Raw genomic sequence first — 11,464 nt, forward strand, 5'->3', positions numbered from 1 at the left:
ACGTTAATAACATTTTAAATATCGATATTTCTACTACAACACCGCACGGATTACCCCAGAAGACCTTTGTTTGTCGTCCTGGAGCCGTTTGGATTTGGTTTGTGGGGGATGGACGCACTTTTTTTTGGACTTGGGGGTCGTGGACTGTTGCTGGACCCCGTAACATTACATTTAATCAACAGAAAGATCTAAAATATTTTCTAAAATATCCGAAAATGTGTTTGTCTGAAAAACGATGAACATATGCAACTCGGACAGCTTGGGGGTGAGTAAATCATGGGTTTAATATCGTTTTTGGCCAAACTATCCCTTTAAATGCAAATGAACTGATGAAATTCAATTGAAACTTAATTGTGCTGTGAATTATTTTCTCTCTCCGTTTCTCTCTGCACTAAATGGCTGTGCCGTGGTTGGATAGTGCAGATTAAAGGGTGGTATTATTATAATAAGATCTCCTTGTGACATCATAAGGAGAGCCAAATTTCAATGACCTAATTTTTTTTTGCAGAGAATGGTTTACCAAAACTAAGTTACTGGGTTGATCTTTTTCATATTTTCTAGGTTAATAGAAGCACTGGGAACCCAATTATAGCACTTAAACATGGAAAAAGTCAGATTTTCATGCCATGGCCCCTTTAACCATAATATTATTCGTACTTCACTTGCAAGAGACACCTTTCCTAGTTTGTCCTATAAAAAGAAAATACAGCTCTTTTGAAATAAATCATTTAATACACAACATTTACATGCCATATTAACAAAGTGAGGGAAATAAAACAGTCGAAGAAGGTCCAGCTCCTATGATGCAAAATAAAGCCTTAAAGTAGATTACGAAAAAACAATAAGCAATCTTCATCTTTAAAATCGTGACATGTAGTGATCATGAACTGTACCTGAAAAGAAAGAATTAAACTGTAGAATGCATTTTTTTGGGCATTTACAAGAATCAGGTAAGTAGACAAAGACTCATTGTTGTCAATGTTCACTAGTATCATTCACATATAAGCCTTACAAACGGGACCTATTTTGAGACTTTAGATGGGTGTCAGTGCTACGGTGACAGTAATCGGCTTCAGTGAGGAGCTAGAGAGTTGGTTGTGTTGCTATGATGGCAAAAGAAAAGGCTTGTACAGGTTCATACATTCATTATATTGAGATTTACTTACAAGGTTCTATCTGTTATCTTAATAAATACAAATATGTGTTTTACATTTTTCTTTGTGTCTTAATAACCAAGCTTAAGGATTTTCCTAAGCTTTGTTCACTTTTTCCCTAATGATGATTCTCGTAACTGTGTTTTTCTCAAGGTAGAACTGACATAAAACATGATTAAAGAAAACATCCAATGTAAGATACTTCACTGGTGAACAAAAGAAGATTAAATAGGTTCATAAGGATGCAGTCTATCTTCTGATCTACTGTAGGGTGTCCACAAAAGCATCAAACTCGTCAATGTTCTTCTCATAAATGGCCAGTTTCCCTGGAAGCGAGTCCTGCAACAATGGTTGTATTGTAAAAATTTTTAATGAATCTTTGCATCATATGACAGACAACTCGATTCACTATAAGAACAAACACATAACACAAATATTTAAATTAATTGAATATATTATCAAACACAAATCCTTATTTAGTATTAATATAACACAATACTGTGAGTAGCCAATAGTATGTGGAATACAACTGCATGGTTCTTAAGTTTTAAGTTCAGAATATTTGACTTAATGGTCCCCAAAAACGTGCTGTTTTTTTTTTTACCAAGTCTTCTGCCATAGACTGAGCGCTGACTTCGATAGACAGACTCGCAAGCTGAGGAGGATTTTGAAACTCTCTATAGAAAGTGCCCAGGTCCATTGGCAGAAGGTCATCCTTAGAGAACGCTGGTTTCTGTTCAGCACACATAAACACAAAATCCACAGTAAAAAAGGTGGACTTTACTACAGCTCAAAACCACAGTTCTGGTAATAATACTAGAGCAGGGGTGCCCTGTAATTCGTCCTAGAGGGCCGGGGTCCTGCAGAGTTTAGCTCAAACTTGCCTCAGGACACCTGTCTGGAAGTTTCTAGTAGGCTTAGTAAGACCTTAATTAGCTACTTCAGGTGTGTTTGATTAGGGTTGGAGCTTAACTCTGCTGGACATCGGCCCTCCAGGCACCTGTGACTAGGGGCGCACTCACATTATCCCAACCAAACCCCGGCTAAGTGCGTTAAACGACTCAGAATATAAAAAACTCAGACTTAACATTATGATGGGATCCATTGTTAAAGGCAGGATAGGCAGGAATTATCTAAATTATCTTTTTTACAAATTTGTTTAAACTGTCTTTATATACCAATACATAATTAAAATGTAAGTACTCTGAAAAAGAGATTATAAAAGTCGAGTGTCTGTAGACCTTTCATGACTGTTTTAAACACAGCTAATTATTTCCACTCGGGACGAAACAAATGATTGGCTTGCGCGACTATCACTCTCTCTCGCGACCATGGCACCACCCCTGTTGCTACGGGATCTGCCCAGACATGCGCACACCCGATTGATTTGAACGTGCACGAGGCACTCTAGCAAGAGCAAAAGTACAGCAGAGAAAGAGCATTCAGAACCCACAGTATATGCAGTCAGCGAAGGCAAACGAGGCAAAAAAAGAATAAACAAAGAAATCAAACGAGAGTAAATATCGCGTGGCTTTTCCCCGAGTTTACAATGCGGTAGCGGTATTGTCTCCGGTGTGTAAGTTAGTCCTCATCAGAGTCAACAATGCTTTCATCGCGGAAACTCTTACATGCAAAACACCGCATATGTTATGAATCTTCTACTTCATTACAGTGTAACTGATGGTAATAAAAAAAGGTTTTTAGCTTTGCCTTATAACTATAACTAGCTCGTTTGTTACCGAATCAAACTAAATATATTTTAAACTTTACCAGTATCGATATGCTAGCTTAATAGTGAGTACTTAAAGCTATCGTATTTGTTTATATTCATAGTGATAAAGTTAGGTGTATTATTACATGTGATTGTGTCACGCGTTCATGTGTTTTGGGGGCGTGGCTTTAGAAGAAACCCAGAAGGGAGGGGGTGGAGTGAATGGAAATAATTAGCTGTGTGAGAGGTCTACACAGACACTCGATTTTATACTCTCTTTTTCAGAGTACTTACATGTTACTTATGTATTGGTATATAAAGACAGTTTAACAAATTTGGAAAAAAGTGTTTTAGGCTTTTTTAGACTTAAACCTGCCTACTGTGCCTTTAAGATAGCTCTTTACTTCCTGCTTTCTTTAAAACATTTACATCCTCATGACAGATAGTTCAAAGTACAGTGTGAGTGCATGCTTTTTTGGGCCTCCTTAAGTAATCACAAACTCAGAAGCTTCAAAGTCTTCTCTTTGATGTAAAAAACTGCATCACTCAACATAATGTATTACGATTTAAAATGAGTAGAGTCGGCATTAGATAAATGATACATCAATCACATAGCTTTGACTTATAGTTTAAGCTTTCTTATTTTATGAATAATTGACTTGTCTGAATCAATAGATTCCCTGTTAAGGGCTTGATAAAAATCCATTTTGCCGTCAGTCTTTTCTCTTACGTAGTCTCAATCACAAAAAGGGCTACCAGTCCCTGTCTTTGCAATTATTCTAATCAGCTCCCTATTCACTCAACTTCTGCTGATGTAGTGCTTCTCGATTTGCTAGCTTTGCATGAAAATATAGTTATCAACATCTGTAAAAGGAATCCAGCTAATCCTCCCACATTGTGTTTTACTGTGTGTTGGTACACTTACAAAGTCAACCATGACGAAGTCATCTTGTGGCTGTCCACCGCTGTGGCTTGAGCTATTTGAATGCAGGCTGCCTTGCAGTGGGGATGAAGGGTCCGGAGATGGAGGAGGATGCACCTGCAGACGTAGATGTTGTTTTAATCATTATGTTTCTTAAAACACTTTGAAGTTTTTCCAATGTTTCACAATTGTATCTTTTGTTTAAAGAATACAAACTGTGTACTGAAACACATGTTCAGTTTCTCCTCAAAAGTAAATGCACTATGCCGGATGAACGTGTTATTGCATCATTACTGTGAAATAGAGCAGCAGGAGAATGCAACTGCACACGAAAGTACTGTCTATGTAAGTTTACTTGACCTGAAATACATAGTTTTTTTGGTTTAATACCATTGGGTCATTCTCCTCCAGGTCATAGGCTCTTGGAGCAAAGGCAGCAAAAGGGAGATCCAGACCCGTCATCGTCACCTGAGTTACACACAAACACAGCACATCAGAAAAAATCCTGCATATGAACACACTACATTTAAAAGTGATTACATTAAAAAAATGACATGCATTCAGCATATGCTTTATCCACAATGCCACTCACAGTTCATTTATTATACATTAACAATGTAAATAAATATTTTTATTGGTAAAATAACATTTTTGCTAAAAAACCCAGTATTTCTCACTTAACTGTGAAAGTATTCTGACCTGAGTGGTGGTTTTGTTGACAAAAGCTCCAACTTTCCTGGTGAAGGTTGTCTCTGGAGCATCAGATGGGGACCCACTCTTCACCACACTACAACATACACATCCACGCTCTTTAATTACACTTAATCTGAAGACAATGATTATTAGTTTGAATCTTATAACATTCTTACTTGCTGCAGGATGTGGGTGGGGCTGGTTGTGGTGACTGTCCAGAAGGGCATGATGGGGTACGACCATGGTCAGCTGCAGTGCCATGATTTGGCTGTGCTGGCACCTGTGGGACCCCACCCTCTTTAGCAGGCAAGACCATCTGATTAGAAACAGACGCACATGTTCACATCAGCCAGGGAAGAACTAGCCATAAAGATGCACACGATTCTGCAATGTTTTGTGGGTAGCACAGTGTGTACAGTACCTGGTGAGGATGTACAGCAGCAGTACAAGCTGTAGGGTGGCACAAATCGACAGTGCCCAGGGGTGGAGTCTGGTATGACAGACGAGAGCTGTACAGCTGTAAGACACAGAAAGAGAAAGACAGGTCCGATTAACATTTCCTGTCCGCTACTTATAGTATGAATTTTATTGCAGAGCAGAAAGCAGAAACAAAAGAAGGTGTGTCTCAGCAAACACACAAAGGCTTCAAATGGCAGGCAGGTGAGCTTAAAGAGAAAACAGCAGTGACTGTAGTGTGCTTTATTTCAAAACTGTGCTCAAATGATCACTCACAGACTCAGGTGATGCTGTATAACCCTCTTAATAAAAAGGTTATAAGATGTTATGAAGGATAAGCAGTGGATTTGGGGTTACTGGGGCAGGCCACACACACACTCTTTTATTAATTAACCAGCTGCATGCGTGTACACATCACACACACATACTGGACTCACTTGCTGTGAGATGCCAAGCCCCATGAGGGGCACCTTCAGCGTTGCCATCAGAGCTGGCTTAGGTGTCTTAAAATGTGCCTGACTTACAGTGCACACACACTTACACAAAGAAAGAAAGAAAGAAAGAAAGAAAGAAGGAAAGAAAGAAAGAAAGAACATAGACAACAGAAATGAAAGCACTAACACAGGAAGAGATACTGAAGAGAGAGAGAATCTGGTGGCATGGTATCATGAATGGGCATTACGGTCTTTTTAGTGATCTAATATTAAACGTTTACAATTGATCACTGCAAAATAAGTTGAATCACGTATAAGGCTTCACCTGTGCAATGAAATCGTGGAAGGGCTACTGTTGATAGGACACATGGGCAGATGATGACAAGAATTATTTTACCTGTGATGGTGGGGAGGTGGAAAAGGACGTAGTGCACACCTCCTGTGAGTCTTCGATTCCAGCATAGGCTCCTCCATCATCATCTCCGGGTGCTCTGAGAAAGAGAAAAATGGAAATAAATAATGAGACGGGAGATGAAACAAGTACTCAAACACTATAGTACTGGTATGTAGAAATAAACCAGCTACAGGTGAACTACTGGTATTAAAGTTTACTTCCACATCTATTGCAGAGATTTCACACAAGGGTTAAAATATGTCAATATGTGTCAAACTTCTCTACATGCTATTTAGAAATGTAGAACCTTCGACTTTGTTTAAAAATGATATTGCATGATACATCCATACAGTAACGCTGATTTATTTTGTGTAAATTGCACCTGTAGCTGCAGGGATGCATGTGTGCCATGTTGGTGAAGGGACGCTCCACAAAATGATCAATGATAATACCCATAATGGGACCTGTTCTCTCAAACTGCCTGTTAAATATAATACAAAAAAAACATCACACCACCACAAAGGAACAATAATAAAAAAAAAAAAATGTTTCATCATATTTGAAAGGAGTTGCATACAGAAAGCTGTAATGTATACCTTGAAGACATTAGGGCCAGGTTAGTGCGGTAAGCACAGGACAAAGTGATGGTGCCTAATGGAGTGCCTACAATACCCACCCGCACCGTCTGAAATCCTGCAGCAAGAAAAAGACAAATAAATACAAACAAAAAAAGCTCTCCAAAGAACATCTACATGCCGGTTATTTATTTTTTATTCCTACAATAATACCTTCCCCGAGACCTGTCAGTTGGACATCTCCAAAATAAATCCTAACAAAGAAACATTAATGATCATATAAATGATATTTCTTGCATGAAATACTACAATTACATATTAAGTAGCATTGTGGAGTGAATTTAAGTGTTATCAACAGAAATGTGAGAGAGCAGATGTATGACGTACCTGTACAGTATGACATAATCATGGCCCTGTTTACGTGAAAGCTTGTAAGCAGGTGTCACTCTGGTGATGGCCAGTAAAGACTTAAGCAGCAAAGACAGTCGATTATAAACTGTATAGGACACCTTAATGTCCTTATCACACCTGGTGATAAGATCATTTACTGCAAACACTGCTTAACAACTGCCATTGAAAATTCAGACTTGCTGATAACGTAAATGTTGATAGCTCAATGCTTTTTCTGATTGTCTGTGGGTGGGAGGAGTGGGGGTACTTACTTCTCATTCATTTCCAAACACCATGTCTCCAGCTCCATGGAGTCCCCCTACATGGGTAAAGTGAACCACCAAGGTAAATGTTACCTTACCAAGTAAGGCATTTCATTAACTGTATCATACTATATTTAATATGTGACCCTGCCAGTGGAATCCAAGATAAAGTCTCAATCTTATTTTGAGATTAGGAGTTTTTTGAGATTAGGAGATATTACAGTTATTTATTTCAGTCTTTAACATTTATGTGTCAGGGCCCAGGGGGTCCCCAAACTCGATGCTGTAGGGCCTAATCGAACACCTGAAGGACAAGTTCGGTATTTTACACTTAAAGCCCTTTTTTCAGATTGTTTATGATGAAATAGAATAGTTTTGACTGAAATATCAACATATTCGCTGCCCCAAGTATTTTCGGGTATTTGTTGTTTCACCTCCCACCTCTACAATGGCTGTATAGGTGCACTGGAACAATCATTCCTAAAATGCATTAAACTTTCGTTTACAAAGACGTGAAACTCACCGAGTGGTCAGAGGTGTTCACTGATATGCTCACACAAAAATCGCCGCAAAAGATGCTTTCCAACAGCTGTTTTAGCATTCGTTGAAAACTTGTGGACCTATTTTTCCAAACGCCTCACAGCCGTATATTCTTCCGTTGAGAGCTTGAATAATAGACACTCCAGCCCAGTTGGTGGTGATAATCCACCTTTGCCAATTGCAAGAATACAAACAACGTTCCCGGCGCGGAGTAATACCGTACCTCACAGCACATATAATACAAGTCAATTGAGTTGGCAAAAACTACGATAAAACCTGTTAGAATGCGTAATTTGCAGCGATTTTTGTTTGAGCATATCAGTGAACACCCCTGACCACTCGGTGAGTTTCACGTCTTTGTAAACTAAAGTTTAATGCATTTTAGGAAGGATTGTTCCAGTGCACCTATACACCCATTGTAGAGGTGGGAGGTGAAACAACAAACACCCGAAAATTCTCGGGGCAGCCGCACATGTCGAAACTTCAGCCAAAACCGCTCCATCTCATCACAAACAATCTGAAAACAGGGGTTTAAGTGTAAAATACCGAACTTGTCCTTCAAAGTCTTACTAAGCATACTAGAAACTTCCAGGCAGATATGTTGAGGCAAAGTTGGAGCTAAACTCTGCAGGACACCGGCCCTCCAGGACCGGGTTTGGTACCCCTGATGCATATGTATGATATCAAGGTTATATTTTCACAGAATGTTTTATGTGGAAAACAGTTAATCACAAAAAATAACGTCTATAGCTCAGGCAGAGTCACACAAAATACTGAAAGTGAATTAAAAGAAAAACTTGACCTCTGAGGTTTTAAGGGAGATCTCCACACACATGGATCGGCCAATGCCAGGCAGTTGTCCAGCAAGAGCTTTCTTTGCCTCATGGGTCACCTCGGGGATGTCTTTAATTGCCAGATTAAACTGAAAGAGAACAATAAACAGACACACAGGGATTTTATCTTAGTTATAATAACGAAAAGCAGTACGCTTGTCAGAGATCATCCCGGACATGTCTTACCCAGTCTGAACCTGTTGGTGATGAGGATGAGCAAGTGCTGATCTTTTCCCCGAGACGTGCTTGAACTATGACTTGCACTGTCTGAAAAATAAGCACACAAACCAAGGGTCACCATCACCTTGTCGACTTGGGTGCAACACTGAATGTTAGCTTTGATGTTGAGTGAATAATGCAGATACCTTCAAGGCAAAAAATTTGATGAATTTATCCAAGTCTTTCTTGTCCTGTGGGCTGAGATCACTATCCATTTTCACACGAGCCTGAGACATAAAACACATTCATCTAATACTTTTTTGATGCATTTAAAAACAATTGAAATTCAGGTAAATAAGTATGGCATCCGTCCAGATGGTTTGCAATCATATATCTGTGCTAACGCTTTAGCAAAACACACGCACATACTTACAGCTCATCACAGAGTCCAAATTCAACTGTTTACAGTACGCAGTGACTGATTGTTTGAAACGTCAAAAAAACAGCACACAAACGTCTGTATTTTCAAAAAAATCACACTACCACAACGCTACATAATGACAGTCGTCCCATTTTTGTTTGTTTTGCTTCTTGGCCAGGTCAAAAATGACGTGTTCGCTCGACCGATTCAACAACGCCACTTTCGTTATATTGTTAAATATAGCTAGATATATCCAATAACGTTGGGGTGTTTATTCTGACATATAATATTTTAACATAAAATACACATTATAATATAAAATATATTGATGTAATATATACATTGTTTCCGCTATAATCAAACAAGCAAACCGAAATATCGAAAGTGCAGCGCACGAAAGGCAAAATATTCAAACGTGACGTCAAATTTGAATGTCGGCGTACACAAACAATCCACGGTGATGAAAATGAAACAACAATTTTAAGTATATAAGTTTTCAGTAATTTTGTTTCTGTCTTATACGTAAATCAGTTGAGCGATGTGAAAGAGTTTCTTTTAAAAGTTAGATGCGCTTCGTTATCTTTAAAATATAGTCAGACGAAAATCTGAATCATGTATCCGAGTTAGCTCTGTTAATTTAAGTGAATGCTAAATACTGTTATATTGATTTAAACAAGATATTATTAGGATCGTGTAAAGCAGCACTGCATTACTTAAATAAAATGATTAATGCATGCAGCATAGCGATGTTATATATTTGTAGTATAACTTACCCAGAATGTTATCCTGTTATTCAACGTTTAGGTAACGAATTGATATATAACACTGCAACCAAGCATGCTGTATTTGGGTGCACTGTGGTTTAGTTATTGAAATCATGTTTTATTTACATTCACTTATTAACATTTACCCACAGGTCCTCCTGAATGATGTGTAGAATGGCAATATCTATTGCAATACTAGACTGTGACCTACTGCTGCATGGTCGTGGGCACAAAACCCTTGATCGGTTTGATATTGAAACAGTATCAGACGAATTTCTGCTGACAACATTTGGTTTTCCACGTGAGTTCATTTATTATCTGGTGGAACTGTTAAAGGATGATTTGTTGAGACGCACACAGAGGTCCAGAGCCATTAGCCCGGATGTTCAGATACTTGCGGCCCTGGGTTTCTACACAACAGGATCCTTTCAGAGCAAGATGGGAGATGCGATTGGCATCAGTCAGGCCTCCATGAGTCGCTGCGTTTCCAATGTCACTAAAGCTCTGATTGAAAAAGCATCAGAGTTTATTGGCTTCACAAGGGATGAGGCAACCAAGCAGCAGTCCAAAGAGGAGTTTTACAGAGTAGCAGGAATCCCAAATGTCATGGGAGTGGTGGACTGTGCACATATCGCCATAAAAGCACCTAATGCAGATGACTCTTCCTATTTTAATAAAAAAGGATTACACTCCATCAATTGCCAATTAGTATGTGATGCCAGAGGCTTGTTGCTTAGTGCTGAGACTCATTGGCCAGGTAGTTTGACAGACAGAGCTGTCTTTAAGCAGTCCGGTGTGTCAAAACTGTTTGAAGAGACGGATAATGTCGATGGCTGGCTTTTAGGTAAGACTTTTTTTGCTTGCAACGTTGTTTAAGGTATTCTAGACATTTCCTTAGAAATACTTCTCTGTACTTCTACTATAATGTTTTAGGACTTTTACAGGTGATAACCGTTATCCTTTAAAGAAGTGGCTGATGACTCCAGTGCAAAGCCCAGAGTCTCCTGCCGACTATCGTTTTAATTTGGCTCACACAACAACGCATGAGATTGTGGACCGCACATTCAGAGCTATTCAGACACGTTTTCGGTGTCTGGATGGTGCAAAAGGTTACCTGCAGTACTCCCCGGAGAAATGTTCCAGTATCATTCAGGCCTGTTGTGTGCTACATAACATTTCATTGCAATCTGGCCTTGATGCCTGGACTTTTGAGAGGACGGAGGCCACAGACCAGACGGAGGAGGATATAGATCCCACTGATAGCGTTGATCCAGAGGCTCTAAGAGTTAGACGGGAACTCATCCAAAACCATTTTAGCTAGAGAAAATATTCACACTTTATGCTGTTGTTTTCCTGTGTGCCAAGATTTTGTTATGATAGCACAGTGTAATGTTTGGCTCAATTGTTGTCCTTCATGAACTGCAGGCTTGGAGGCTTTTATTCATTTTAGTAATAAACAGAATTATGACTGTAAGAGGAATAAGGGAAAGAGAGTTTTAATTGTGATTTTATTTATTGTGTTTTATTTTCTTCTGTTTGATATGTTCAGTTAAAAAGAAATCAGTAATAAAACATTACAACAATGGGGTGTGTTTTATACAGTATCTCTTTATGTGTGGAGTTTGTAGAGGAGAATGTCGTCCCTGTGTCAGCGTGGGTTTGCTCCAGGTACTTTCCCCACAGGCCAAAACATGCAGGTTGGGTGAATTGGACATCATCTTTCCCCCAATGTGTCTGTAGATGAAATTGTGTGTA

General features: G+C 39.0%; 2 protein-coding genes across 5 annotated transcripts; one reads left to right on the forward strand and one right to left on the reverse strand.

The window, feature by feature from the left end:
- Positions 1-712: 712 nt before the first annotated feature.
- atg13 (ATG13 autophagy related 13 homolog (S. cerevisiae)) lies at positions 713-9,147 on the reverse strand. 2 transcript variants are annotated; one of them, XM_055206587.2, is made up of 18 exons: positions 8,958-9,147; positions 8,731-8,811; positions 8,552-8,632; positions 8,335-8,454; positions 7,002-7,048; positions 6,727-6,867; positions 6,553-6,593; positions 6,361-6,457; positions 6,147-6,245; positions 5,768-5,861; positions 5,374-5,472; positions 4,902-4,997; positions 4,657-4,796; positions 4,487-4,574; positions 4,178-4,255; positions 3,791-3,904; positions 1,759-1,887; positions 713-1,493 (listed from the first exon to the last, which is right to left on the reverse strand). In XM_055206587.2, exons 2-18 carry the CDS (start codon positions 8,797-8,799, stop codon positions 1,416-1,418), a joined length of 1,611 nt encoding a protein of 536 aa, XP_055062562.2. In that variant the 5' UTR covers positions 8,800-8,811; positions 8,958-9,147; the 3' UTR covers positions 713-1,415. The 2 variants fall into 2 exon arrangements, with proteins under 2 accessions (XP_055062562.2, XP_055062570.2); XM_055206595.2 differs by lacking the exon at positions 5,374-5,472 and having other exon boundaries at positions 8,958-9,146.
- A 121-nt stretch (positions 9,148-9,268) lies between these two features.
- Positions 9,269-11,294, forward strand: harbi1 (harbinger transposase derived 1). Of its 3 annotated transcripts, none has more exons than XM_055206610.2 (3): positions 9,269-9,402; positions 9,862-10,553; positions 10,654-11,294. In XM_055206610.2, exons 2-3 carry the CDS (start codon positions 9,872-9,874, stop codon positions 11,028-11,030), a joined length of 1,059 nt encoding a protein of 352 aa, XP_055062585.2. In that variant the 5' UTR covers positions 9,269-9,402; positions 9,862-9,871; the 3' UTR covers positions 11,031-11,294. The 3 variants fall into 3 exon arrangements, with proteins under 3 accessions (XP_055062585.2, XP_055062578.2, XP_055062583.2); XM_055206603.2 differs by having other exon boundaries at positions 9,279-9,429; XM_055206608.2 differs by having other exon boundaries at positions 9,301-9,444.
- Positions 11,295-11,464: the final 170 nt, after the last annotated feature.

The sequence above is a fragment of the Misgurnus anguillicaudatus genome, chromosome 21 (assembly GCF_027580225.2).
Source record: "Misgurnus anguillicaudatus chromosome 21, ASM2758022v2, whole genome shotgun sequence".
NCBI classification, from domain to species: Eukaryota; Metazoa; Chordata; class Actinopteri; order Cypriniformes; family Cobitidae; genus Misgurnus; species Misgurnus anguillicaudatus.

Bases quoted from the DNA above. Each gene is read 5' to 3' on its own strand.
- atg13 (XM_055206587.2), bottom strand. From the start codon at position 8,799: ATGGATAGTGATCTCAGCCCACAGGACAAGAAAGACTTGGATAAATTC. The intron at 4,797-4,901 runs GTACTGTACACA...GTTTCTAATCAG, and splicing joins CTGCTGTACATCCTCACCAG to ATGGTCTTGCCTGCTAAAGA. The intron at 3,905-4,177 runs GTATTAAACCAA...CTACGTCTGCAG, and splicing joins TGGAGGAGAATGACCCAATG to GTGCATCCTCCTCCATCTCC.
- harbi1 (XM_055206610.2), top strand. From the start codon at position 9,872: ATGATGTGTAGAATGGCAATATCTATTGCAATACTAGACTGTGACCTA. The intron at 10,554-10,653 runs GTAAGACTTTTT...GGACTTTTACAG, and splicing joins TGTCGATGGCTGGCTTTTAG to GTGATAACCGTTATCCTTTA.